Below are 26,358 nucleotides of genomic sequence, written 5' to 3'. Positions count from 1 at the left end.
TATCCAAGACGTGGCTGGAGGAAGGTGGCACATAGTAGCCCGAGACCTGGAAATTCTAACTTAATCGGGAAGTAACGTGCAAAGAGGGGGCGCGCACTGTTGGGTGCATGCGATATGCTCGCTGAAGTGTATAATGTGGGGTCCTCTGGCCTAACTCGGGCCTCTGTGTGCGTGGTATAACTGTCGAAGTATCCTGCGATAAAGCGCAAAATCATCTGAATCTCACTGTCAATTCAATCGTCATCTCGTGATGGACTTGGTCAATGCTTATTTCTTTTCGTCGCCGGCTTCAGTCTTCGTGGCTGTGGTGACTTTCGCGTTCCTGGCTGTCCAAGCCTGGCCGCGGAAGCAGACCGATAAGATCAGCTATCTGTCTACCACGGACGAAGGGGCTTCAGATTTCTCGGTTTCTAAAGAGCCAGAGGTTCCGGAGGGATGGTGGTCCAAACGAGAAGTATTCGAACTTGAGCGACGAGGTCTCTTCAGCAAAGTAAGAAATTTTTGTTTTCTTTTTATAATGGCCAATCTATGTCATTTGCAGTCTAACAGAAGTCCAGTCTTGGCTGTACCTTGCCCACATCAGCCAGTTCTCAAAGGCAGGCGCCTATCAATCCTTCGACATCTCTGGATTCCCGGTATTTTTGATTCGCGGTAAAGACAGCAAGATCCGCGCGGTAAAACTAATCCATCTCACGGCCGTCCAAGAACCCAGCTGACATTCGCTATTAGTTTCATAATGTATGCCGACACCGTGCGTATACCATTACTAGGAAGGAGACCGGTAATTCTACAGTTCTGGGTTGCCGTTATCATGGATGGAGCTACGATACCACGGGACGATTGGTGAAAGCCCCGCAGTTTGATGACGTTCCTGGATTTGATAAGTCTGAAAACAGCCTTTTTGAGATTCACACGCTCACTACTGGAAGTGGTTATGTGTTTGTGAATCTGGATGCTGAAGAGCCGGCGGCTTTTGATGATTCTGCTCATCTGGCGTTAGAGGAATTCGGTCGCACTGCTGGAGCCGGATTGATTTCTAGATTTATTATTGGGCAGACACTGCCCGGAGAATTTAACTGGAAGCTTGGAGGTTGGTTGACAGCTGAAAGCTTTTTGAGAATGGTCCTAACTCATGAGCAGCAAACGGGCGACAATTCAATGCCGTTCTCGAACAGCTAGAGCAGCGCGTCTCCGAGGCAATGCCACCTTCTCTAGCAGCAAAATTCATCCGAATGATTACCCCAAAAAACGGCCAAGCAGACTCCTCCTTCTTTCCAAGTTCATTCTTCTACTCATTTGAGAACTCGGATCTTTGGCTTTCATTGACCTTCCTACCATCATCTGAGACAACCACCCAAGTCCGCTATGACCTCTTCAGCTCTTCGTCCAAGGTCAACGATAAGGAAAGTGACTTGGTCAATGTCGTTGAGGACGTAATAAGGAACCTTCTTCAGGCCATTGAAGCTGAATATCGGTCAATCAATGATCGACCGGTCGAAAACTCCCCGTCTACTCGGCAGATTCTACGGATGATAAAGGAACATTCAAGGATGGAGAGAGCTATTGGTGGACAGATCCTTCCTGCTATGCACAAGCCAAAGGGAAGTACTCTTTTCCAGCAAGCTGAGCAGTGTAAGTTTTCCTTCAAGTTTTCTGACATGACGTAAACTAAATGGAAAATAGTATGCAAAGAGATCGATTGCTCGGGTCCCGGCTCGAATGGGCCTACTTCAAGTAGGCTGGATTGGTAGAATACCTCTAACTGGATAGCTGTAATCTAGTCGCTATGCAATTTAGACGAATAGGAGAAGGAGGCGAGGATTGTTGTGCAGATTTTGAAGCTAATACGGGATCGGATGCAGCCATTTGGGCAAGGGAGCTGGAGTTGATATCCCGCTAGTTGTCTTAAATCCCTTCAAGTCAAAGTTTGCTTCTGAAAATAGTTATTTCTTGTGCTTTTTTCATAACCCCCAACATACGATCACATGATATCTTTGAAACAAAAGGACATGTGAAGGTCGGCTAGGGCACATCCTTGATGGTGCGGCTTACTTCCGACCCGAGAGCATTTATTTGAATCGGTGTCAGTCTAATCTTCATTGCTCATCAAATGAATGCAGACTTCATGGAGAATCGGAAACTGTCATCATGAAATTTTCCTCCCATTCGGGCACTCTATCCAATGAGGCTTTATCTTTCTGCTAGCCAGCCTTCATACTGCACAATTGCAAGGCCGGACATAAGAATTAAAGCTCGGTTATCCTCAGTCTGAAGTTCGGCCATCTTCGGCCCCACCCCATTCAAGAAGACAAATCCGTCCCGATTCATCACGGCAACAGGTCCTCCAGCCATAAGTGGGTTGGATACTGAGCCAAATTCTCTGACACGACAGATTCGAGTATCTCGATTTAGAGCAAATGGCAAGTCTGCTGGGACTCCATTAGAAGCCTCCAAGCTGCTTCCGAACTGCCATATCAATGCCCTCCATGGGACATTCTGATTTCGGCTGTCATCTTCGGGCTTGAATTGATAGTATTCGCGGTCAATTTCAGTCCAATTCCAGCGCTCGCCGTTCGGCAAGAACACGTATCCTCGGTGGCAGTTGCACACCCTACATCCATACCAGGGGGGTGGGTGGACGTTGATACCGGCCACTAAGCCTTCTGTGCTAAAGGGAATGGCATCTGTGTTGCTTGTCTTGCAAGCCTCCATGTCATCTTCGCGTCCAGTCACAATGAAGTCGTTCTTCCTTTTGAACTTGACGGGGTCAGATCCTAGCTCTGGAAGAGAGATACCAAAATATCCAGGACGCCATATGTTGAAAATTGGAAAGACAGAGTTCTTGTTCCAGAAGGTACATTGATTGATCTGAAAGGATAGCTTCGGCTGTAAGGAGACAAATGGTAGACAGAAACTGTCATTGGCGATCGCACGGCCCTCTGGTTGGGCTATCTCATAATATTCAGCGCATCTGGGCTCCGATGGGGTCGAAGAATGACCTAGCTTGGCTCTGGAATCGAGAGTTAGCTTGTAGGTATGTATGGACTGGGCGTTGAAGTGGGGTAGCTCTACTCAGGGATCGTCTGCTCACCAAGGGTGCTAGACATTGTTTCCAAAAATGACGATGTTGGCAGGGGACAAGAATTGATCGATAAGTCGGAATCCACAAGAAAATGGCAAGCTCTTATATGACAGGATCTTCTTCCGGGGTAATGTAAAGTCCAAAGAACAGATAACCCTTACCACGGAGCCGCAGGGTCTTGTACTGTGGGGACAGATCATTGAAAAGAACCTAAGCTTTTCCCCCAGGCACCAGTCTTGGGACTTCAGGGAGAGGGCTGGAGCTAGTCCCCAAGCAAAACCTTCTATTTTAAGCAATGCGGTCATAGCGCGCGAAGGCAGAGCAGGATCTTGAGAATTTCGAGTCAGTCTTTCGGTTGTTTGAACAATAATTGTTATGCACTCCCATCTTGTTGGGCTATCTACGCATTCGCGGTGGCTTAAGACTACATCCCATCTTTCACTTACGTTTGCTTTGCTATTTTCCAGGCAGTCTTCAGTTTCCTTCCTCTGAAGCGATTTCTAAGTTCACATCCTAACCTCTGAATTGACTTCTTCATTTTTATTCCGCTCGTCTTATGAAGTATGATATCTAAAGGACGCATTATCAAAAATTAGACCGTGTTCCTACGGGATAAGTCAGTCGGCCGCATCAGCCCCGCATCTTCTACATGCGCCCAACGCCAATCTCGCTCCGCCCTATTTATTTTCTTCACAGCCGGCTAACTACCTTCGAAAAGAAAAATCGGGAACTTTGTCTCACTACAGGCCATAAGCCACTCTTTGGTATCTATTTTCAGTCGAAGCAAAACCGCCTAGCCTCAGATACTCACTCCACTTTGACACCTTTCTTAATAGCAGAGCAATCAATGGACAAATATGCGCAAATGGTTGTCGACAGCCAATAGACCGTAAATCTAGCTAGAACCATTATTATCTTATCAGGCACCCCTTCTCGTCTATCTGGAGAAGGCAAACTTGACGTAGGAATTGAAGGAAAGGCTCGGTGAGTGGATGGACGAAACAAATGACAATGGCCCGTGACTACGACCTATTCACCAAAGCAGAGCCTTCTAGGATCACCTAATCCATAATAATAGGCTATTTTCAGGCCAGCGGATGCTGCAAGTCATCATTTGCTTAGGCGTAGCTACTTTTCGCTCTTACTGTTCGACTAGGATGTGGCATTATAGCTTGAAGACGACCGCCGAGGGGTATCAATCCTTTGTGTCTTGTTATATCTCACTGCTGGTAGATGAATGAATTATGTACCATATTCACAACCTCTATCGCCTCTATGATGATGCCGCTCCAAATGATGTTTCTTATGATATTATGCAGCCAAGATCATCTCCGGCGTACCGTCTTGATGCAAAGAATCATTGTAAGTTTCCTCTTGGTTATTTGTCACGTCATAAGCCTGGTAATAATTGCTACGTTTGAGCCTAGCACAGATGTTGATCTCTCATCGCGGGTAAAGAGCTTGATCAAGAACGCTAAAAGGTCGTGGCTCTTAAAGGTCGTGGCTCTTCGAGCTCTCTGGGATGATCTCGGAGGCCAGGGTAATACTGAATATCACAAGCGTTCTAAACAACGCCCTGGTAATTATGCTAGAGCTTGAAATGAGAAGTGGCCTTAGGCATGAGACCTGTGAAGTCAAAGGTCAATAGTTATTTGGTCTTGAAAACCTTTCCCATAACATTTCTAAGAGCAAGCTATTATCAATTAGTAGATTGGAAAGTTATCACGAGCAATACGGCCTCTGCAATACGGCCCGAACCTTTAGCTCGGAAATACCATCTGTAGAGTAGCTACGCTCCAGGTTCTCGCAGTTCCAGGCGGGCAATGTTGATAGCTTTTCCCGGGGTATGTAGCTCATCAGGTCGTCAGGTCAACCACTGACCTGATGACCCGATGAGCTATACGCCTCTTTTCCCGTCAACTTAAACATAGAAACATTGTACACGTCGATCCTGATAATAATGCATGGTTCAAGATGGGATGCCTCGCCTTGCTCTAGAATACCTAGAAACCTTCGGAATCTGTCCAACTTCCGGTATATGGTCCGGGCCGAAATTAATGAATGCGTAGCCGTGCTGTGACATACACTCGGAAAGATATAGGGTCGGCATAAATATCCGAGGATTATCAATTTTTGACGAGCCCAAGTGGAAGATACATTCCTTTTCGACTCCCATCATTGCACCTGTGGAGTACTGTCCCAGCCTAACATTGCAGAAACATTAGCAGGTCCCACTGTACGGGAAGTTTACCAATTTCGGTGCGTCCCGCCGCTTTCATGATGTACACATTTCATACTCGAAACGATCTGAACACCTCCAGTTTTGAGCAGACTGCTGGTGCTCCGTTTCCAGCTGAGGTAAGGGCCTTTCATTTGGCGAGTGAAATGAAAATTTCAATTTTTTTCAAGTTTAACGGTTTCATGGAGACTAAGCGATCTGCCACAAAAATCTGCTATAGACGACGTTTTCCGAAATCAATTTGGCTGAGAGATGTTCAAAAGTATCCAGAAAGAAAGTTGAAAAGATAAAAAGGAGGGCAGGATAATCAAAGAGAAGAACATAATGCTACTATATGGCTTTCCTCCATAACAACATTAGGTGACGAGCAGTTTCCTAGCTTTACCCTTGTGATTCGGGATTCATGCTCGGCCTTGTCTGATGCACAAGTCAATCCTGAATTATTGACCCAGCTCTAGATCGCGCCATTGCTACGAATGAATAGGTGATATCTTTCTGAATAACCAGACCATTTTCGTATAATTGGAAGGACACGAATTACATTGCCTATTTGACATGGCGGACAATTACCGTCATTTGTTGAGAGATACCGGAAACTTTAGCTTTCGAATGTTGGGGTCGTGGAAGCGGTCTCGACCCCGCAGGAGACCTAGATTTCAATGGCATTCTTTGCCAAGATAATGGAGGGTATTATATTAGGTCTGGGAAAACCTCGGAGTGAAAGTCAAAAATTCGACCTAAATACGTAACTTTTTCCAAAAATCGAGTTCATACACTTACAGCATCCGGTGAGCCGAGCATCAACGGACCAATCAGACACGGACTTTGTTGACACCTCCAAACGATCCAGAACGTCTTCTCGGTTATGACCGAAGACCAAATCAACTGCTTCAGAAGTTGAAGAATGTCGAATGGCGATTCGCAAGAGTAGGAAGTTTCTGCTCTAATCAATCTCCTTTCACCAGTCTGTTCATTGATGAGACACCTAGGCACATGTAGATGTATAGCGCACTTAACGGACACATGCACGGTGCTTTTTTCAATGCCGTTGTCTTTCACACGCCAAATACAGCTTACGAAATTTGAGTATCTACTCGGCATTGGCTGGACGCCAAAAAGCAAGCTTTTCAAGATCGCCTCACACAGCTCAATCTAAGACATTGCTTATTTCGAGAGAAACTTTATCTTTTTCTAGCAAGATTTATTTGATAGAGTTTGTCAATAAAGCGTGTTCAGTTCGTTTTGACTTGCCTTCTTCGTTCTAAGCGCACGGGCGCCAAGGACGCCTGAGTGGATGGAACCAACCCAATTTTAGAAGGTAGAAGGGTCCTCTATTGCCCAATGATTGTGATTCTCTTTTTCATGTAAATAACAACACTAAAACGCTAGGCGAAATATTCAATTTAACGATATTGCGGTCAGGTGTCTTAAGGATATCGATCATTCGACTCGTCGTAGATGGCACCCTTTTTTCAGGGAATTGACTTTATTACAATGCAACGCAAACAGAGCTCGCCTCTAACCTTTTACGTCGGAGAGGGCATCTAGTCCTCATAATTCAATAAAGTGAGGCTTAGAGCTAGGTCCTCATTATCGGCGACGGAATTGCGTCTACGATCGATCATATTTATGTTTTTTCTACGATCTATCTGATCCAGGCGCCTTTGGTGGCTAATACGCCAATGTCTACTTTGTCTCAAACCTTCGTATGCAAATGGTAGCAAAGATGCACAAAAAAAACAATAAAACATACAACAGCAGGGATTCGCTGGTGGTCACCCACCCAACTACTAACCTGCCGGCGTGTGGCTTAAGTACGGCTGAGCGGACGGGAAGCCCTGTTCTCCACACCCTATGGTCGTATGTACTATATTGATTGAGATATAAAATTATATAGAACTCCGTATATGCAGAAAACTGAGAATACTAAAGGTCAAAAAGTATCCTTTAATCGATCAGACTTTACGTGGTGAATTATTCCGGTGACAACGGATCTATAGGGATCGTACTTTTTGCTTTGAGGTGTTTTTTTACAAACAGTGAGCCTTTCAAAGTGGAGCTTGATGGTAATAGAGTATATCATACGGATGACTGAACGCAAAATCACAGCTTAGAGATGTCCATGACTTATACTATCCAAACAGGTATAGCGGATCTCGGGATGCGCCCGGAAGTTACTTGCTCTTCGCTTGTCTCCATTTATGGGTAAGAGGTTCTGAACAATGTATATTGAATCCACAAGTCAGGTCATGGTTCCAGGATTCTAAAGGTTCATGGCGGTCTTGGCGACCTAGGTACTCTCAACAGAGTTTTCCGGAACTTTATAGCCGGCTAGAGATCCGATCTCAGCCACAATCAAGATTTGACAAGTCCTTAGTAGAAAAGAGATAATCAGATTGATTATGGGTCAACTGCTGTTTCAATTCTTATCTATACCTGGAAGATCTTACGATATTCTTTGAAACAGTTGATCGATCTGCATGGCCATTGCTCCTTTTTCGAATAAACGCCACAGCATAGCACCCCAAGAGCCTCATACTCAAAGTGGGGTGTCATTAGCACTATCAATGCTAGCTTCAAATAAAAGGGGGAGACCTTGTATTCAAGTAATAGGCCATGCGATCGGGGTAGCCCCAAAAAGGCAGGTGGGAGCTGAAGCGATCTCCAGACCTGAAAGAATAAATTCGATGCCTTGGAGTTCAGGTGCTCATGAAGTGAATCTAAACAAGGAAAACTTAGGGTTCAATAATCAACGCCTTCGATCGTTCCACTTGACCGGGATGGAGAACCCTTTTTACGCAGAACATCCGAGGCAGATGACGCGAGACACAGAGGAAGTAAATAGCAAATAATCATCGGATTGGATACAAACCAGCGCCCCGCTGGACCGATCTAGACTGAATACGGATCATTTTCCCGATCCAGCAGATCAGACCGGCAGCTCTTACCTCGGGAGATTGGGGCAGGTCTCAGCTGACCCAGAAAGTAGGCTCCAATGCACTGGTTCTAGTTTTTCAGAGAAACGCCATCGTGTGAAATAGATAACCTTAACCCTGGATTCCACGTGTTTTGGGCCTTTTTCCGCGACACCAGACTCCACTGTAGCCATCTGGATCATCTATCCTGACTCAGAATGAAAACCAACCGTTCCCCACGCGAGATGCTCTCCATTTCAAAGATCCCTGATAGCCGTTTCGAACTGATCGATCGCCATCATGAGACTTCACCTGTGCTTGCTCAGTGTCCTAGGCATGCTGGTGGTGGGGTTGCACGCTACAGACTTAACCGCTTTCCCATCCTGTGCTGTACGTTCAGGATTTTTAAAGAAGAAGCTCAGGACACTACTGACTATCGCTAGATAACCTGCGATGAGAATTTATTTTCAACTTGCTCACTCAGCACGAATACGACTTGCTTCTGTGCTAGCGACTCACGCGTCACTACTTACCTTGACGCAGTCGAGAGCAACTGCACAGTGAAAGAATTTTTTAGTGAGTTTCAAGTCCGTTTGATCGAAACTACCCCAGTTTGGGCTAATTGTTTCAGCTACAAAACGGCTCTATCAAAAAGAATGTGACATCACTCCGCTCCAGAGGCCTCCGGTGGTCAACCCCTCGACGTTGATCCCTTTCATTCTTGCCACAGTTTTCTTCGCCGCCAGAATCTTTGCCAAGAGCAGTGGGCTTGCAGGTGGATGGGGATTGGACGATTATACTATTATCATTGCATATGTAAGCGCACCTGCTTTAGTTTCCGTGCCGAGGCATTAACAGGCGTCAGGTCCTCGGTACCGCAATCTATTTCATCGGCATGCAGAGTGAGTATTCCTCAAAATATTCCCTTCCATATGAAGCTAACAAGACAGTGATTCGTTTTGGCTTTGGCGCCAATATCTGGGATATCACACCGCAAAATGACATAACTCTCATTTACAAGGTGCGACCTCTTATCACGTGAACCTATGTCCTCATATTGACGGAAGCAGTTGTTTCAAGGTCTCGCCGTGATGTATAAGATACAAATATCTCTGGCGAAGATCAGCGTTATTTTGTTCTTATTGCGCATTTTCCAGGCACCCAACTTCCGCTATCTTTCATACGCCCTGATCGCCATTAATACCGCCATTGGAATCACTTGGGCATGTGTCGATTCATTCCGTTGTCTTCCTATCCATTTGACATGGGACGGCTGGACGGGAGAGGAAAGTGGGAAGTGCATTAACTTCATCGACTCAATCCTCGTGAACTGCCTTGTTAACATCTTCGTCGACTCTGTATGTACAATCTGCGAGGACTCTACCATTATATTCAACTAACGAGCCCTGCAGGTGCTGATCATGATGCCTGTCTATGAAGTGAGCAAGCTGCAGATGCCTCTGCGGAAGAAACTCACCGTGGCGTTGATGTTTATCGTTGGTTCAGTGTAAGCATTCACTCGCTGCGTTCCTTCTCATTTTCTAAGTCTACCAAATACTGACCGAAACTTCAAGCCTTACCATCATTGCCATTATCCGAGTCGTCGTCTTCTGGAACAATCGCTGGGGCTACAACCAAACCAAAGGTCTCTACCCGCTCATCTATTGGTCTGTCATCGAATGCCAGATCTCCGTCATGTGTGCTTGCTTGCCTGCATCCAGGGCTCTTCTTGGCCGCTGGTTCCCCGAAATCATGGGTGGCTCCTCTCGACGAACATATGCCTCTGGGCCGGAGTATTTTAACACAGACGGATATGCACGTCAGGACAGCAAGATTAACAAGTCTGTCAGCTACACCGTGAACTATGGAGATAGGTCGGAGCACGGTGACTCCAACAGTGATGTGGAGTTGGTAGTAACTAACGGAAAAGTGACTCGCCGGTAGTCCTTTACATTTTCTTTCTTCTACTTCATTGTAAAATTTATCAAATACAACTTTAGCAATATCAGCTTTACAATATCAGCTTTACAATACATGACGCATTATTTTATCCGTCCTTCACTTACCTTGCTTCTTTGTTGTTTCTCGAGTCCAGGAACATTAAAGCCAAGGAGTAACAAAGCTGTCATGGTGAAAATTCCTCTGGCTCTTATGTCAAGGTCAGCTAACCGCCGGCCCAGTTGATAGTCCAGGATTTTTTTTCACTTTTCTTTTTGTTATTCTAAATAATCCTCATCTGTCGCATGCGATATGTTTGGACTGCCAGACAATTCGAAATGAAGGTATCCAGCCCTGAAGTGGAACGGGACCCCTTCTTACACGTTTGGTGCGATTCACACTATAACTCGCATGTCAAAGTGACACCGATCAAAACTCTGCAAGTGAGATTCAGCGGCACCCAACAGCACGATAGCGAAGAGGAATCGCGCCGGGCTCATAACCCGGAGGTAAGATATGCCATGAACTTTTTCACCCAAACAAGATAACTAACTCTCAGATAGATCCCAGGATCGAAACCTGGTCGTGCTAATTGTTTTTCATCTTTTACTTCTTGATCCCTCCATTTTCTGCTTCGTCATAAATAGATTTGCAAGTGTCTGTCTGTGTGAATCATGACATTGGGCCATGCGGCCAATAATATTGGTGGGCAGAATTCTCATTGTTTTTGCAGCACAAGGAGAATCGCGGTTCGTGGCCAGGTAATATCAGGCCACGGCCAGGTCCATACGCATGTAAGTCAATGAGATGATTGCAATTGTACTCAATAAGATATCTCCACCATCATAGCATATACCGAAGTATGCCATTGACGGCAGAAGCAATTTAATTGTTCACTTCAAGTCTTCAAACCCTGATCATTCAACTTACCCAGCTGTGCATCTTCTTTCTTTGGTTCCGAGTTTCTACATATATCATTCGTAGTGCCTGACATTCAGACTTTACATCTGGTTAACTATGATTGCCAGTCCAGTGCTTGATTCTGGGAAATTGCGCAGCATCTTGCTCCAATGTATTACTCACCGACACGTTGCAGGGCTCGCTCTAATGCTGCGATGCGATGTTAAGACACAGCTCATTAACGAGACTGTCGAGGAGGGTCACTCTAAAGGAAGGTAAAAGGAGCGAGCCAATCTATGACACCAGAAGGGGCGAAAGGAATGAAGGTACTGTATCTAGAGCTGAACGGACACACCGGAATGCCTAGATCACTACGCTGTGGCTTCTTTCTCCCAAGGCCTATTGGCGGACATACCCTCCATTCGCCAAATTCAATTTACATAACATTACCGTCATCTACGTATCTCTATGTATGAGCCCGCCGGCGCATATGCGTAGGTTGCTTGACGGGCGCTCAGGGTGGCTGACACTTAGCCCCGAGCGGCCTGGCCTGCCGGTGTTATTGAGACAGAGCCTAGAGTATCGGATAGGTGCAATGGCACCTGGGATCAGGTTCCAGGACACCGATGCCCTCTTGACTATGAGCCTGTATGGTCAAAGGAGGGCCTCGTGGTTCCATGCCCACGGCTCTTTATAAGGGGGTGGGACCGAAGACAGCTTATTGATCATTCCTCCAGTGTAGTGGCTGATAATCCGAGCCTTTGATTCGTGAGCTGCGATCTAACCTCTTGCACCCCATCCAGGAGCTCGTGCCTGATTGAAGAATTGAGCATGGCTTCGCCCTAAGCTTCTCATTATCGGCGTAGACAGTGCCTTCAGCACCACCAATCTCGACAGCATCGACAATGCTTGTGGGTTCGGAGCACCCCAATGAGACCGAGAATCGATCAATTCACATTCGACAGAAGCCCAAAGGAACTCAGTAAGATGCCTATCGGAACCGACGAGTGGTTATAGAGCAGTGTTTACTACTGTGACAACTTTAGCCGACGTTTGGTACGGTCGGCTGTCACGGCCTGGAACGTGTTTTCAGCTCTAAAACATGCGCACTCGGAACTCTGTAAAAAATACCGGTTGATAGCGAACACGAACGAACATAGATAAACATGATCTGTGTGATAAGGATGTGAGGGTTGGCCAATCAAAGCGCCCTGCGTATGGCTGGTGGCTCCGTGCTGAGAACAAAGGCATCAGCTGGTCGGATAAGCGGGCTTGCAGGCATCTGAGCCCACATCATCATCTGTGGTCAGGATTCCTTATCTTGCTATCTAAGTACCCCACGCAGCATTGTAGATACGGACGCCACAAATCCACGGCAGCCTCCGAGTACTCTCTCAGCGGCCCTTCATTCGAGCAAGGTGCCCGTAACGCACGAGGAGCCAAGCTCCAATAGGTCACGGTTTCCCATCTGTTCTTGCTCTCTTCTTGCTCCTTTAATCCTGTCATATATATGTGAATATTGCACCTACCGATATATAGATTCCATTTTCGATCAACGCATCCCTTTTGCATGTATCCACATTGACACCTGTCATGGTATCCGAAGATAACAAGGAAATACTCGAGAAGAGCTCCGCCCAACGCTGCTCCGACAATGAGACTTTCGAGACCGGTCGCGTGGGCAACTTCAAACGACGCCTGCCTGGCTTCAGGTGGGAAGTTCGTCAGGAGGAGAGCAGCTTCGCTGCCACGCCGGGAGCCTCTAATGCTGACTTCGACCCAATTCCCCCGTCGAAACGCACCTGGAATTGGGGCGCATACGTCGCCTACTGGATGGCCGATGCCTGGGCCGTCTCCAACTGGGAAGTAGCTTCTTCCATGATTGCAGTCGGCCTCGACTGGAGAATGGCCATTGGTGCTTGTGTGCTTGGCAACACCATCATGGGTCTCGTGATCACGTCCAATGGCAGGATCGGTGCCATTCTTCATACCCCGTTCCCCGTCCTCGCGCGAATGCCATTCGGTTACTACTTCAGCTACTTTGTCGTCCTATCCCGTTGCGTCCTCGCCATTGTTTGGCTTGGTGTCCAAACAACCACAGGTGGTCAATGCATGGCTGTCTTGCTCACAGCCATCTGGCCAAGTTTCACCAACATTCCCAATCATATTCCTGAAGATCAGGGCATCACTACGTCGGGAATGGTTGCATTTTTGCTCTATTTTCTCCTCCAGCTGCCCTTCCTTTGCATACCATACACGAAGGTACTATCTATGCAGCCAATAGCGCCTTCCATCTTCCCCCCCCCCCTTCTTCAATTGCTTCCGGGGAACCTTGCCCGGTTCACTCGCCTGGTAGACTTTTACTAATGCTGCCAAGGTCCAATACTTTTTTGCCTTCAAGTCAGTCATCGCACCGATTATCTTCTTGGCTGTTTTCGGAGACACGCTGCACAAGGCTGGTGGTACCATCAGCAAGAGTACGGTCATCACTGAAAGTCCCACCGTGAGCGGCTCAGTCCTCGTCTGGGCTTTTTTCGGAAGTCAGTAAATGCTCGTTGCCATCGTAGTACCTTTAACCCCTTGGCTGACCTGTACTTTTCTTATAGATCTCAATGGAGTTTTGGGTAACTACTCCACCTTGGGTTTAAACATTGCCGACTTCTCGAGATACGCCAATAAGCCCAGCGCACAGAACGTCCAGGCTGTCGTCATCCCGTGCATCTTCAGTATGTACACTACCGGACGTGCCGACATCCATTATCTCTAGTTATCTAACAAATTGGTCGTCTAGCAATTGTTGGCCTGTTAGGCATCTTCACTGCCGCTGCTGCTCAGACAGCATATGGTAAAGTTATTTGGAATCCCATTGAAATCATCAGCTTGTGGATGGAGTCCGGTTCCAGCGCTGGACGTGCTTCTGCTGCATTTGGCGCTATCGGCCTGCTCATCGTCACTCTCGGTATCAACATTTCCGCAAACTCTATCAGTGCTGCTAACGACCTCATGGCGTTCGCCCCCAAATATATCGACATTCGCCGAGGCCAACTGCTTGCTGCCTTTATTGGTAGCTGGGCCTTTGTCCCGTGGAAGATTCTCGCATCAGCCGCGACATTTATTGCTTTCCTCGGAGGCTACACCATCTTCTTGGGACCCATGACATCCATTCTCATGTGCGACTACTTCATTGTCAGACGCGGTAATGTTTCTGTGCCTGATATGTACAACTTTCACGGCATATACCGATACTCTCCAAAATTTGCAAGCAACTGGCGCGCCGTTGCTGCTTTCTTCATTGGCTGCGCTCCACCCCTGCCTGGTTTTGTCAACAACATCGTTGACTCTGGGGGAGACACCACCAGTGTCTCTATTGGCGGCCAACATCTGTAGGTCACTTTCCACAACTCCGCACGATGTGCTTTGGGAAGGGGCTGGAGAAACACTGCGCAGATTGAACCCACGCTGATTCATTTCTGTACAGTTTCGCCATCGGGTACATCTACTCATTTATTGCCGCCGGTGTCTTCTATTGGGTATTTAATCGATTCTTCCCACATACAGAATCCCAGATGGACCACCCCGAAACTGGGGAGGAAATCATTGCAGAGCAAGATGCCAAGAATACTGAGAAACGTCGTGTGGAATTGGCTGGACAGAAGCCAAACATTACCCGTCGGGTCTTTCAGGTGTAGCGCTTTTGTAAATACAGCGTACTGTGACGCGACCATCATCCAGCGCGGCGCTGCTGGCTTATATCAATGGGCCGCGAGAACCACTTTGCACCTTGTTGTCCCTCACTAAGCGCCGCCATTTTTAGTGACCCAACATGCCTCTCTTACTCCTTTGTGAAATACCTTATTGTGTAAGGAGCTTCTCCACCCAAAATACCAGCTTGTTGCACGGCCTTGTTACTATTTCATCGCACTTGGTGATCTGTACGGTGATAGGAGCAACAATCACCAACGACTGAATGATAACCGTATATTACCGTAAAGCTATATCTGTCCCCGTAAAGTTCCATGCAATCAGAACAAGATGATTCCCCAAGAGATCCAAGACAGGGCCATGAACAAAGCAAAACGAAAATGACAAACGTCTCCACTAGTGCAGCAATAATAAATAAAAAGACTTGCAACCAAGGACCATGTTTCATCGCGGAAATTTCCATGACGCATGCGCCAATACGAAGTAGAGCACCCAAAGGTATAGGCATTAGATATCGATGATAAGATAGAAATCCGCTCGTTGATGTGTTTATAGCTACGACATGAGGAAATAACACAGATCAGCGGCTGACAAGGAGTCAGCACCGCCAGACACCTTTATTGGACACCAAATTGGGCAACAGAGTGCTGGTCGAGCTGGCTGATCGAACCTTTGATTCAACTAGGAGTGTGTCATTGCCACTGAAACTCCAAATTTCTTTCAGCTAGAAAAAAGCCAGCAAGGAGTCAGGGAATGCGCCATCGACTGATGTGCAGGCAGGAACACCCCATGCCGACCAAAACAGTCGAGTGAGGCTCAACGTGCAGGCTAGCAAGCTCCATCATTATTCAGATGTCCCGAGTGGCCCGCCGCGATGCATACTCTGTACTCTACGGCATAAATTCTCGAGCATAAGTCACTCTTTTTATGGTGATATAGCGGGTCAGACATTTTTAAATCGGTCTCCAAATTTTGACATGCCTTATCGTAGACGATACACGCATCAAATGCATTTCTCGGTCCACTTTTCACAATCAGGGTACCGACTTTCGCAGGCTTCTTCATTGCCGTCTTTAATCCCAAATTCGTCGAGAAACGCAACAAAAGAAAATCTCGTAGCGTGGCAAACGAGAGTTCAAGAATCGTTTATGTTTCGAACTCTATCAGGCCAAGTCTTCAGAGATAATCCCTCTGAAACGTAAACACCGAGTTGAGAAGGCTGCAATAAACCTCAACCCCTGCTTGAGATACCAAAGAAGCACAAATAACCCAGATATGCACTTCGGGTCGAATTATCCGCCGGAGAACAAGCGTGATTGACTTGAGAAACCATTTCTTACACGACGCCTTCGACGAAATCGAAAGGGTATATTTGAATGCCAAAGTACCCGTGCCTTCGTCACATACCAGTCTTCGAACGCATCAGCTACTGCACTGAGGAAATAACATTACTCTGTTCGGGGTGTATTTACATTGCCAGTCAAACGATCGCTGCGCGGAGTTCGGGTCCGCAGCAGCGGGTATAGTTGCTCGAGTCCAAGGGTCAGCGAATGACCTTGCTACATCCGGTATATACAATGTCGAAGTATCGATGCCTAGGTACGATGAAGTAATTATACGGATATGTACATGATCAAGTTTATAGATTTTGATATAAGAATTGAAGCGAGGAGCACTATCCTGATGGATCATCCTATTTGATCCCTATAGTATTTCCGTTATCACACATCGAATATATCGACGAAACTTTGACCTTATCTTCAAAATCACTCCCTTTCTCTCGACCTTCTGGGTACCTATTCACCTCTCACACACTACTCTTATGAAGAGGTCGTATCTATTGCGTGTTCTATTTCACTGGTGATTCCAGCCTTCAAGATCGACAAACATCGACATTGATATCGCTGCCTCCCATTCCACCAGATAGCGAATTTGGTCCAAGATCCCAGACTACCGCCGGAACATCTCCGTTCAATTTCATCTCGGCAAGTAGCTTACCAGGTGCTCCGAGCCTCTTATTCCACTGGGTCACGCCCACCTTCTGGCTTTTTTCCAAAGCCAGAGCAAACATTTCCGGAGAGCCGCTATTGTCAAAACCTCGAGCAGAGGAGCCATAGGCTGGGAAGAGATCGACAAAGTTAACGCCATTGAAGAATCTTCCACTTTTATCCGCACAAGAGAAGATGGCGATTGAATCGTTGTTTGGGCCAAAAGTATTGTCAAGGCGATTACTGATTACGAGATGATTGTTTTCAGGCTGTGTTGTCCCATATTGCCAGTCAGAATTATGGTTTGGAAGTTTAGATGTAGGGAGGCCACAATACTAACCGATATTGTTATCTCTGCGGCCTTTGAGCCTGCAGGAGCAGTGCCGTTGCCGAACGTGCTTCCCTCAAACACCTTGGAGAAAGACATCCCATCGTCCGTGTACGATACCCGCCAGCCACTCAGGCTATTGCTCAGCTCGTGCACAATATAGAAGTATACCTCCGGAGTAGTGTTTTCTGATGCCTTGGGGGTCCAAAAAATGCCGTGTCGTGGACCCGAGCCTGGGGTTGCGACAAAGGGCTCCATTGGCTCGAGGTGACCAGTCTCCGGGTGAATATGAAAGATGCGGACAAGGTCGGCTCCAAGATCCGGAATAAGAACAAACCTTCCAGAGGGGTCAATGATGACTCCGTGGGGGTGAGGAGCGTCCTGGCGGGCAGCATTAGGCCCAGGGCTACACATGGCGTAGGTGAAGGTTTGCAGATGTTGAAAGTGACCGCGAACGCGATCTACAGAGTAGGTTGTCACAGTCGACGTCTCGCTAAAATAGAAGCTCGAGATTAGCATGATCTGCTAAGGAACTGTCAGAAGGGCCGTCATAAGCATACTAGTGAGCAACTGCAAAGAATTCATGGTCGCGGACTGCGGGTGCAGCGTACATTGCTGACATGACCAGGCCCCCAGGCGTAACCAGGCGCTCTATGACTGGTAGTGAGCCATCTTGATGGGTCTTGAAGGAGGTTATACTGCCATTGGAAGATCCAATAGCTTCATTCAGGCAATAAAGAACACTATTGTCTCTATCCAACATAAGCCATGAAGGACTGTCTCCACACTCAGTGGACTCAGACAGTATGGATAGTTCATGAGATCCATTGGAGTTGGTGAGGGCCAGGGAATAAACCGAACCTCCGTAGGACGCCGCGTAGAGCTTTGAAGCAGAAGAGAAATTCCCGAACAGGATCGCCGCAAAGGCAAAGAGAATCGTCTTCATGCTGTAATGATTTGTCGGGGTTGAACGAAAGTGCAGGATGTATCAATCCTTAAGGATTCGCGCTGTTCAAGAGAGCTCAAGAAAGATTCTGCCCAGACAATTCATTCGTTCACCGAAGGTGGGAAAATAAATTCCAGTAACTCGTATCATTCCCGCGATTGCGATCTAGGCATTTTCTATTTCAGGCCTAGCCATCTGCTTGTTCTTGCTCACCAAGCAGTTCATGCACGTTTCTTGCCACTTTCTCTCACCGCTCGTGGCCTCGAGAGACCGGGCTTCCGGGCTTGGCGCGAACGAATCGTCACGTCAACCGACAGCAGTATCAGATTCACTTCAGCATCCCGAAGACCGGAATTGGGGTCGCTCTTGGCGTCGGTTTGTCACCCGAGCGACCCAGACCCTGGGAACCTTTCGGGCACTCAAACAACCAAAGACTCGTGCTCCTATGACCGGCGTCATTGGTGAATATCCCGCCAAGACCAGTTATGGAGACGCTGCAAAGCCCCGATCCGCTAATTCCAGGAAAACCAGCGCTTCAAGACCGGTTGAACACACTTGGCTAGATACCACTTCTTGCAATGCATGGAAATACAATAAACCCCCCAATCATTATGATTTAATTCTACTGTATCCAAATTTGGTCAAGATAGGCTTGAATCTTCCATGCGTTTTTACCCATCACATATACGGAGCGAAATCAAACTTTTGAAATAAATGGGAGTTGGGAGATGGAGTTCGAAGTACTTCTAGTTACCTATTAGGTGGATTCTCTACCACATGTGCAGACACGTTCGATCCCACTCTAGAAACACGAACTCAAATTCCATAGCGGTCTTTAGCACTATCCCGTGCTAGCACTGTAGCGTGGCTACTAAAGTTTGCCGGGAAGAGTATCTGAATACCTGCAGGATCTGTCTAGTGGGGATTCTTTGCAGAAATACAATCTCTATAAAAAGCAGGAACATGGAACAGAAAGAAAAATTCAAGTGTGAGATTGAAGATATAATTCACACACAAAATGAGTATTGAGGCTCAATAGCATATTGATGATCTCCAAGGATGGCCTCAGTGATCTTTACAAAAATCCCATGGCATCGAGGATGCGGTACCAAAAGTACGATCCGCTTGTCCTCGACGGATGTCCGACATGTTCCATTTCGTCAAACACGGATCCTCGGTGTGCCCCGAGGGTGGCTCAGTAAGATAGAGGGCTCGGCGCCAAGATGAAGTTTAACAATCCGAAGGCTAAATGGCATCCATTGGCGATGATCTGCAGCTACACGGCGGTGTCGGTGAGCAGACGAATTCACCGAACACCAGGAAAGAAGGCAACAATCTCACATCTATTTGAGTTCATCTCAACATGCAGTAACCTATCCTTACCATAAGCGTACCCCGTGGCGTAGCACAACATTGATCAGCAGCTCGGTCTAGCCTGGGACGTCCTAATTTCAGATCAGATAGACTGAACGCGACCTCTCTCATATTTATATCATCATAATGTCTATCGGTTGTCATTAAATCTCAAAATCATTGTTGCTCATTCTTTGATACTGCTCCGTCCAGACCTTGTCATCAATATGAAATCCGCCATTTGGGAACTCTTCATCTTCCTTGCTACCGCTACGGCCCAGCCCTATACCCCGGCTGAGCAGGTAGATGTGCAGGCTCATCTGATCTCCGATCCCAAAGATGTTTCCGAACAGGAATATGACTATATCGTCGCCGGCGGGGGCTTGACCGGCCTCACTGTTGCCGCCAAGCTCACAGAAAATCCCAAAATCTCTGTTCTGGTTATCGAGAAGGGATTCTACGCGTCCAATGACGGCCCCATCATCGAGGATCCGAACAACTATGGCCAGATTTTTGACACCTCCGTTGACCAACAATATGCCACCGTCAACATGGCAATCAACAACCAAAGCATGATCATTCGGTCCGGCAAAGGTCTTGGAGGTTCGACTTTAATCAATGGAAACTCTTGGACAAGACCAGATAAAGTCCAGGTCGACTCGTGGGAGAAGGTGTTTGGTATGAAGGGCTGGAATTGGGACAACTTGGTCGAATATATGAACGAGGCTGAGCGTGCTCGTCCTCCAACTGCTGCTCAGATTGCTGCTGGCCATGCTTTCAATGCATCTTGTCACGGGTTCAATGGAACTATCCATTCCGGTCCCCGTGATAATGGCAAAAGTTATAACCCAGTCGTACGCGCTCTTATGAACACCACTTCTGCACTTGGCGTACCAACCCAAGAAGACTTCCTTTGCGGCCACCCCCGTGGAGTTTCAATGATTTATAACAACCTCCTAGACGATCAGACTCGCGCCGACGCTGCTCGTGAATGGCTTCTTCCTAATTACAAGCGTCAAAACCTACACGTCTTGACTGGTCAAATGGTTGGGACAGTACTATTTGATAATTCTAGTCTCAAGGCAATCGGCGTGAACTTTGGAACAGACAAGGCTGTGAATTTTGATGTTTACGCCAGGCAGGAAGTTCTATTGGCTGCCGGTTCTGCAATCTCCCCTCTTATCCTTGAATATTCCGGCATTGGTATAAAGTCAGTTCTCGACCGTGCCGGTATTGAGCAGCGCCTTGAGCTACCAGTCGGTGTCAACATGCAAGACCAAACCACCACTACTGTTCATTCTAGGGCCAAGGTTTCGGGACAAGGCCAGGCTGTCTACTTTGCCAACTTTACAGAAACATTCGGCGACCACGCTACACAAGCTATTGAATTGCTCAATACCAAGCTTGAACAATGGGCCGAGGAGACCGTTGCCCGTGGCGGGTTCCAAAATGCGACTGCACTTGTGGTTCAATACGAGAATTACCGTGACTGGCTTCTTAACGAGGATGTCGCCTTTGCCGAGCTATTCATGGATACCGAGGGAAACATCAACTTCGATATCTGGGACTTGATTCCTTTCACCCGCGGGTCCACGCACATTCTGAGTGCCGACCCCTACCTCTTGCAGCACGCCAATGATCCCCAATTCTTCTTGAACGAACTAGATCTCCTGGGACAAGCCGCTGCTACCAAGCTTGCACGGGATCTTTCCTCGGCTGGTGCAATGCAAGAGTATTTCGATGGAGAGACTGTTCCTGGGTACAACCTGGACCAAGATGCCAGCCTCGATCAGTGGGTTACCTATATCCAGGATAACTTCCGCCCAAACTACCATGCCATTGGAACATGCTCCATGATGACTAGGGAGCTTGGTGGGGTTGTGGATGCCACTGCCAAGGTGTATGGCACTCAGGGTCTCCGCGTGATTGACGGCTCCATCCCTCCCACTCAGGTCTCTGCTCATGTAATGAATGTTTTCTACGGCATGGCCCTGAAGATTACCGAGGCTGTCCTGGCTGATTACCAGGGCGACTTCTGATGATCTCAATATTTCGATCGACAGTCACATTCGCTTTTCTTTTGAAGGGATTTTCTCAGATTTTATACACTGGTGCAAACTGAAATTCGTATAGTGCGAAGACTAGACAGAAATACTACAACATAGCTATCCAGCGGGCTTGTGAAGAAGAATGAATTAGTACGGAGAGGCATCATCTAGATAGCTGACCTGTAGAGTAACATGAAGTTCATGCAGCCAATTTATAAAATAAGAATTCTTCTGTGCCAATGCATAAGCTGTTATCTACGAATGTACTGAAATACTGCCAAGAATGGGGTTCAGAGGCCGAGTAATCATGATAGGTATAATGCGTTTCAAAAGAGGGTTCGAGAAGGTATTTCCATGTGCAGGTGGTGAAACTGCTTTCGTTCCATCCTGTATGATGGGTGTGAAAGTTGAACTGCTACTCTGTTGAAAACTTTGCTTTTTTACATGAGCGTAGAATGCCACTCATTGGTCATTTTCACCAGCTGAATTGCCTGCGTAAGGTAGCAAGGGATAGGTACTATTGAAAATGGCCTGTCCTCACAAGTTCTAAAGGCATCTTCACGCCCAAGGGCAAGGTCTACACCGCCACAAGGTCAAGCCTTTGGTCGTGACACTACGAGCGACAACAGAGTAGTCACTACTGGACAGCTAAGCCACCTTGGCAGTACATCGCGACACAGCTTCTTCTCCAAGCAATCGGGCAAGCCGACGTGGTTGATGAAAGAGCAGGTTCGCATCGATCGAGAGTAGTGTAAGCTCGATGACACTATGCGACGAGGCATGCGCATGCGCAGAGGCCAAGTCACGAAATCCAAAAATGAGAATAATCAAAGTGATGTCCATTGGACATCTTTCAGAGATTAAACTGAAAAGAACAGATACTACACTTGATCTAAGCCAATTGGCAAAGAGAGCTAAAGAAGAAAGAAAAAGAGAAGGAAGGATTGGAAAGGAAGGGGGTATTTATACGGCGCCCAAGGGGTCTGTGCGATGACGGTCATGTGATTACTGAGTCACAAACAGTGGGTCATGTGGGTCATGTGTTGATCTGTTGCCTAAAATGGAGGCCGAGCTGTTTAGGTGCGTTCAGCCTCGCCCTGACTTCATTCAATTGCCTTGTTCTCCAAGTCTCTATACAGACCTGGGCATGTTTCAAGAAGACTCCTACTCCGTTTCCCCAAGGAGATCCCGTAGGACCCACATTTTGAAGGTAGAGGATGCTATCTTTTGGTATGCCTTGGGACTTGTATACTCTGCATTTGTAAATATATCTCGGCCTCCTCACATTGGTACCAATAGAAATTTAAAAAATCTGAACATGGAACCTCTCACCACTTCTTCCAGCGGCGTACTCATCCAGCGCCTCATTCACCTCTGTTTCCTCCAGACCATCAATAACTTTGTACGCCAATGCCCTGATCTGTCCTGTTTCCAACCAACTAGGCAGTTTCTCCCAGAGAAGCTTGCCAAACTCAGGAATGAGATGTGAAAAGCCAAGCATCCGCTTATCCTCAAGCCCTGCTCTTTTGGTCTTGAGCACAGCCTCCGAAATCTGACCAGTGCCGTTATGGGCGAAGACGCCCTTCTTGGAAGTAGATAGTAGGGAAGCCCCGAGACTCAGATCGCCGTAGTTGAAAGTGTCGTATACGTAGAGCAGATCATCGCCCACGATAGCTTGTACTTGTTCTTTGATGTTCGAGTCTTGACGTGCGATAACATGCGTCGCACCGAAAGATTTCAGAAGCCCAGCGTTAGAGAGCGAAGCAACAGCGATGATAGTTCCAAAGCCTGCAAGCTTGGCCAACTGCACGGATAATTTGCCGATGTTGCTACCTGCGCCGATGATAACCACATTTTGCAAAGTATAGTCAAATCCTTCAGCATCATGTGTCTCAGGCAGAGGTAGACCAAAGCCAGTAGATGAGAATAAACTTAGAGCTGCGGTGACGATGTTGATTGGATACAGCGCTGCTTCGGTATCTTGAATTCCGCCTGGAACGATGCCCGCATATTCGCCGTTTAGAATAGTGTATTCCTGGAGACCGCCGCCTTTGGGAAGACTGAAGAGACCCTGAGAAAACACGTGTGCGCCAACTGGGATATTGCTGTCGGGACCTCTTTCGATGACTGTTCCGACGATATCCGCAGATATGACGGCCGGAAGGCGGGAGCCGATATTCAGATGGCCGTAGTCACGGAATTTCTGATCCAGCGGTGCCACTATTCATAGTCAGGATCAAGAGCTGTGTTTGATTTGAGAGATACTCACGCCCTGCGGTAGTAATTTTGACCAAGATTTCATAATCCTTAAGCTGAGATGCATCAGGGATGGGCAGCTGCATCTTAGTCAAGGGCTTTCCGATCTCCGTGAGTACAAGAGCGGTTTGAGTCGACATATTGGAAAGGAAAATTCTTTGCCTGAGTAATCTCGAAATTCAAGATATTCAATTGTGTGAGTATAGTAGATTGAATCCTGAGCATTCCAGGCCTTTTTATATCTTTCCATAGCCCAGGACCTCGGAGACCCTCGGACTTAAAGGCGATAATGACTGGATACTCCGTAACGGGTCATTCGGTTTGCTTATACCAGTCTCACGTGTAACTTCAGAGAACGTACAATTCTGAGCTATGTACAGGACCCGCACCAGCTCTATCGCGCAACGCTAACCGAATCGGGACATCTCGGAGATTAACCCTGGCAATGCCGAACTTGGTCGGGAAATCATGGTTCTCGGTGTAGGCTTTGTTAAAAATGGCGCGTGGGCGCGCAAGACTAGCCGCATCCAGATGTTGTGGATTCTGCGACTTCTGAAGCTTTCCTCACGGATTATATGCGTGGTGTTTTTATAGGTGACACGTGCCGTTGGAGATGAAGTCCAATTGATGATAAAATAGCTCAAACAGGAGCTGGGCTAATGTAAGCGTAGGCATCTGGATTCTGCTTCAACGACGCTTACTTGATTACCATCGCGAGTTGGCCGTGCACGCCAGAGACTTTTGTCTGTAGCAAATAGAAATGCCAAGTCTCCCCCGTCTTTCCAAACCAGCACGTTTTCTCCTGTTCTTTCCAATAGTAGCTCACCCTACTTATTTTTCAACGCTCACTATAGTTAGAAGAAGTGAAAAGATGCACTGAACGTAGTGATTTCTCTTTGGGTCATTTGAGACATCTCTTTCAGGCTGTCGGCGGCTCTCAGGTTTGCCTACACTCCCCCCCCCCCCTCCCAAACCGTTCTTCGTTTGTTTCTGCCAAGCACCTTTTGGTAAGTTCCTATGCTAATAGCTATACTTATGGTGGCTATCGCTTTCGTTCTGTCCTGCGTCCTCCCGCTCCATCGACTCGCCTTTGAAAACTTGTCTGATCCTCTGTCTCTGTCACAGGTCTTTGAATGAGCCCAGGTAGAAATTTCATGGCCGCGTACGTAGACCGATCTATAACATCTTCTTGATACAGCTCCACATTATTCCAAAATGCTGCATTGATATATTCAGAGTCAAGTGGAGTTGGTCATTGTTCATAGTTCACATTAAATATCAGAGTCACATGACTCAACGCATTTATCTCTGGGCCGCTTTGGCAGGCGAGTAAGACTCTTGGCAGATAGGACAACGATACCGCCTATATTCGAACCACGAAGTGAGACAAGCCAAGTGAAATGCATGATGACACCGATTCAAAACAAGAATTCCACTGTCGCGCCGGGAGTCTGTAGCCCCGCATGAGCACGATCCATTCGAATGAGCGGGAGAACGACCCCGTTGTCCAGCCAGATGGGTGGGTTCAGGGTTGGTGAGATATGGGTTTGATAACAGGGATGATAGGCAGATGGGGCTGGAACTGGTTAGCAATGGGTCGATGAGGTCAAAAACTTCGCAATAATAATAGAATGCAGGCCAAAACTGTGAAATCGGCCCAGGAACGAAGTCTTGGGGATGAGACTATCGGTAATTGGGGAGACGTCGGCACAGGGCAAAACAGTGGGTCTCCGCATATGGTAAGAAGATCCATGGCCCAGCCTGGGCATTCCCCGCATCACACCATCGAGCCCCATGGGCCAAGAAAAGTGTTGGGGTAGGGGTTTGAGGGGAGGAAGGGAAACCTACCAAGTGTCTTGGGCGTATTGCTCAGGATCGCTTTCAATATGTTGCTCTGCTAGCCACCTTTCCACGGAGGGCTCCTGCATGGATTCAGTCACATTCAAAGCCCCCGAGGTAGTACGACGCGGTGCACTTCGACGATGGCACCACATGAGAACTCTGTAAGATAGGAGAATTAGCAAGCTATGCTTCCAGACGCTTCGACTGCATGATGCGGGATTGAGCCAAGATGCGTCCGTGCCCGAGAACTCACATCGGAACGATGCTGATAATGGAAAACAACACGATAGCCCCAATCACGATCCCGATCACCTCGCCCTGGGGCAAAGGATCATCATTCATAGGTGGAGGATCATGGGACCCAGATCTGGGTCCACGTAGGGAAGGAGAAGTCGGAGTGTGAGGAGGGGATAAGGTAGTATATCGTCCAATAACAGTTGATTACAGTTCATGCGTCGGGTAAGGCGAAGGTGTAAGATCTATCGGATCAGTCGGATTATCCCAGGCCAAATACCTTCTTTTATGAAATCAGATCAAAGTAATCATCGTTTGTGGGGAAACAGTCCACGGGTATCCACGGTTGCCACCGTAAAGTCAGTCTTGGAGACTAGAAAGGGGTGATAGGAACGGGAGAAAGGGGGAGATTTAATCGCTCTAAAAACCCATAGGCCTCGTAAAGACACGGATGCCAAGGTGAAACCAAGGCTAGCCAAGAAAGACACATCGCTGCTGAGCGTTGGAGAGGTCGAGCGGAGGGTGCCTAGACCCGCCAAGATTCCGCTCTTGGCATTCCGCGCCGTTTCAACCAATCAACATTCGGT

At 47.3% G+C, this 26,358-nt stretch overlaps 9 protein-coding genes across 9 annotated transcripts; 4 read left to right on the top strand and 5 right to left on the bottom strand.

Moving 5' to 3' along the window:
* Positions 1-250: 250 nt before the first annotated feature.
* On the top strand, positions 251-1,751 carry N7443_000513 (putative iron-sulfur cluster-binding protein; the record flags this gene model as incomplete). Its single annotated transcript, XM_056880569.1, has 5 exons — positions 251-490; positions 558-674; positions 730-1,090; positions 1,141-1,632; positions 1,684-1,751. The coding sequence occupies 5 exons, from the start codon at positions 251-253 to the stop codon at positions 1,749-1,751; spliced, it is 1,278 nt and encodes a 425-aa protein (XP_056745807.1).
* A 439-nt stretch (positions 1,752-2,190) lies between these two features.
* N7443_000512 (uncharacterized protein) lies at positions 2,191-3,107 on the bottom strand (the record flags this gene model as incomplete). Its single annotated transcript, XM_056880568.1, has 2 exons — positions 2,191-3,010; positions 3,073-3,107. The coding sequence occupies 2 exons, from the start codon at positions 3,105-3,107 to the stop codon at positions 2,191-2,193; spliced, it is 855 nt and encodes a 284-aa protein (XP_056745806.1).
* Positions 3,108-8,536: 5,429 nt separating this feature from the next.
* Positions 8,537-10,180, top strand: N7443_000511 (Dehydrogenase; the record flags this gene model as incomplete). Its single annotated transcript, XM_056880567.1, has 8 exons — positions 8,537-8,626; positions 8,680-8,812; positions 8,868-9,052; positions 9,102-9,138; positions 9,187-9,257; positions 9,307-9,594; positions 9,649-9,743; positions 9,811-10,180. The coding sequence occupies 8 exons, from the start codon at positions 8,537-8,539 to the stop codon at positions 10,178-10,180; spliced, it is 1,269 nt and encodes a 422-aa protein (XP_056745805.1).
* Positions 10,181-12,667: 2,487 nt separating this feature from the next.
* On the top strand, positions 12,668-14,763 carry N7443_000510 (nucleobase cation symporter-1 family protein; the record flags this gene model as incomplete). The annotated part of the gene is made up of 5 exons (XM_056880566.1): positions 12,668-13,336; positions 13,452-13,614; positions 13,681-13,800; positions 13,866-14,457; positions 14,553-14,763. The coding sequence occupies 5 exons, from the start codon at positions 12,668-12,670 to the stop codon at positions 14,761-14,763; spliced, it is 1,755 nt and encodes a 584-aa protein (XP_056745804.1).
* Positions 14,764-16,649: 1,886 nt separating this feature from the next.
* N7443_000509 (uncharacterized protein) lies at positions 16,650-18,038 on the bottom strand (the record flags this gene model as incomplete). Its single annotated transcript, XM_056880565.1, has 3 exons — positions 16,650-17,033; positions 17,105-17,585; positions 17,653-18,038. 3 exons carry the CDS (start codon positions 18,036-18,038, stop codon positions 16,650-16,652), a joined length of 1,251 nt encoding a protein of 416 aa, XP_056745803.1.
* A 1,580-nt stretch (positions 18,039-19,618) lies between these two features.
* Positions 19,619-21,430, top strand: N7443_000508 (GMC family oxidoreductase; the record flags this gene model as incomplete). Its single annotated transcript, XM_056880564.1, has 1 exon — positions 19,619-21,430. The coding sequence occupies one exon, from the start codon at positions 19,619-19,621 to the stop codon at positions 21,428-21,430; it is 1,812 nt and encodes a 603-aa protein (XP_056745802.1).
* Positions 21,431-22,087: 657 nt separating this feature from the next.
* N7443_000507 (uncharacterized protein) lies at positions 22,088-22,470 on the bottom strand (the record flags this gene model as incomplete). Its single annotated transcript, XM_056880563.1, has 2 exons — positions 22,088-22,353; positions 22,461-22,470. The coding sequence occupies 2 exons, from the start codon at positions 22,468-22,470 to the stop codon at positions 22,088-22,090; spliced, it is 276 nt and encodes a 91-aa protein (XP_056745801.1).
* A 272-nt stretch (positions 22,471-22,742) lies between these two features.
* Positions 22,743-23,835, bottom strand: N7443_000506 (zinc-binding alcohol dehydrogenase family protein; the record flags this gene model as incomplete). Its single annotated transcript, XM_056880562.1, has 2 exons — positions 22,743-23,659; positions 23,709-23,835. The coding sequence occupies 2 exons, from the start codon at positions 23,833-23,835 to the stop codon at positions 22,743-22,745; spliced, it is 1,044 nt and encodes a 347-aa protein (XP_056745800.1).
* Positions 23,836-24,997: 1,162 nt separating this feature from the next.
* Positions 24,998-25,879, bottom strand: N7443_000505 (RING finger protein; the record flags this gene model as incomplete). The annotated part of the gene is made up of 3 exons (XM_056880561.1): positions 24,998-25,271; positions 25,544-25,600; positions 25,791-25,879. 3 exons carry the CDS (start codon positions 25,877-25,879, stop codon positions 24,998-25,000), a joined length of 420 nt encoding a protein of 139 aa, XP_056745799.1.
* Positions 25,880-26,358: the final 479 nt, after the last annotated feature.

Source organism: Penicillium atrosanguineum (genome assembly GCF_028827265.1).
Source record: "Penicillium atrosanguineum strain IBT 20685 chromosome Unknown utg000001l_segment0_segment0, whole genome shotgun sequence".
NCBI classification, from domain to species: domain Eukaryota; kingdom Fungi; phylum Ascomycota; class Eurotiomycetes; order Eurotiales; family Aspergillaceae; genus Penicillium; species Penicillium atrosanguineum.
This window is presented reverse-complemented; position numbering and strand designations above follow the sequence as displayed.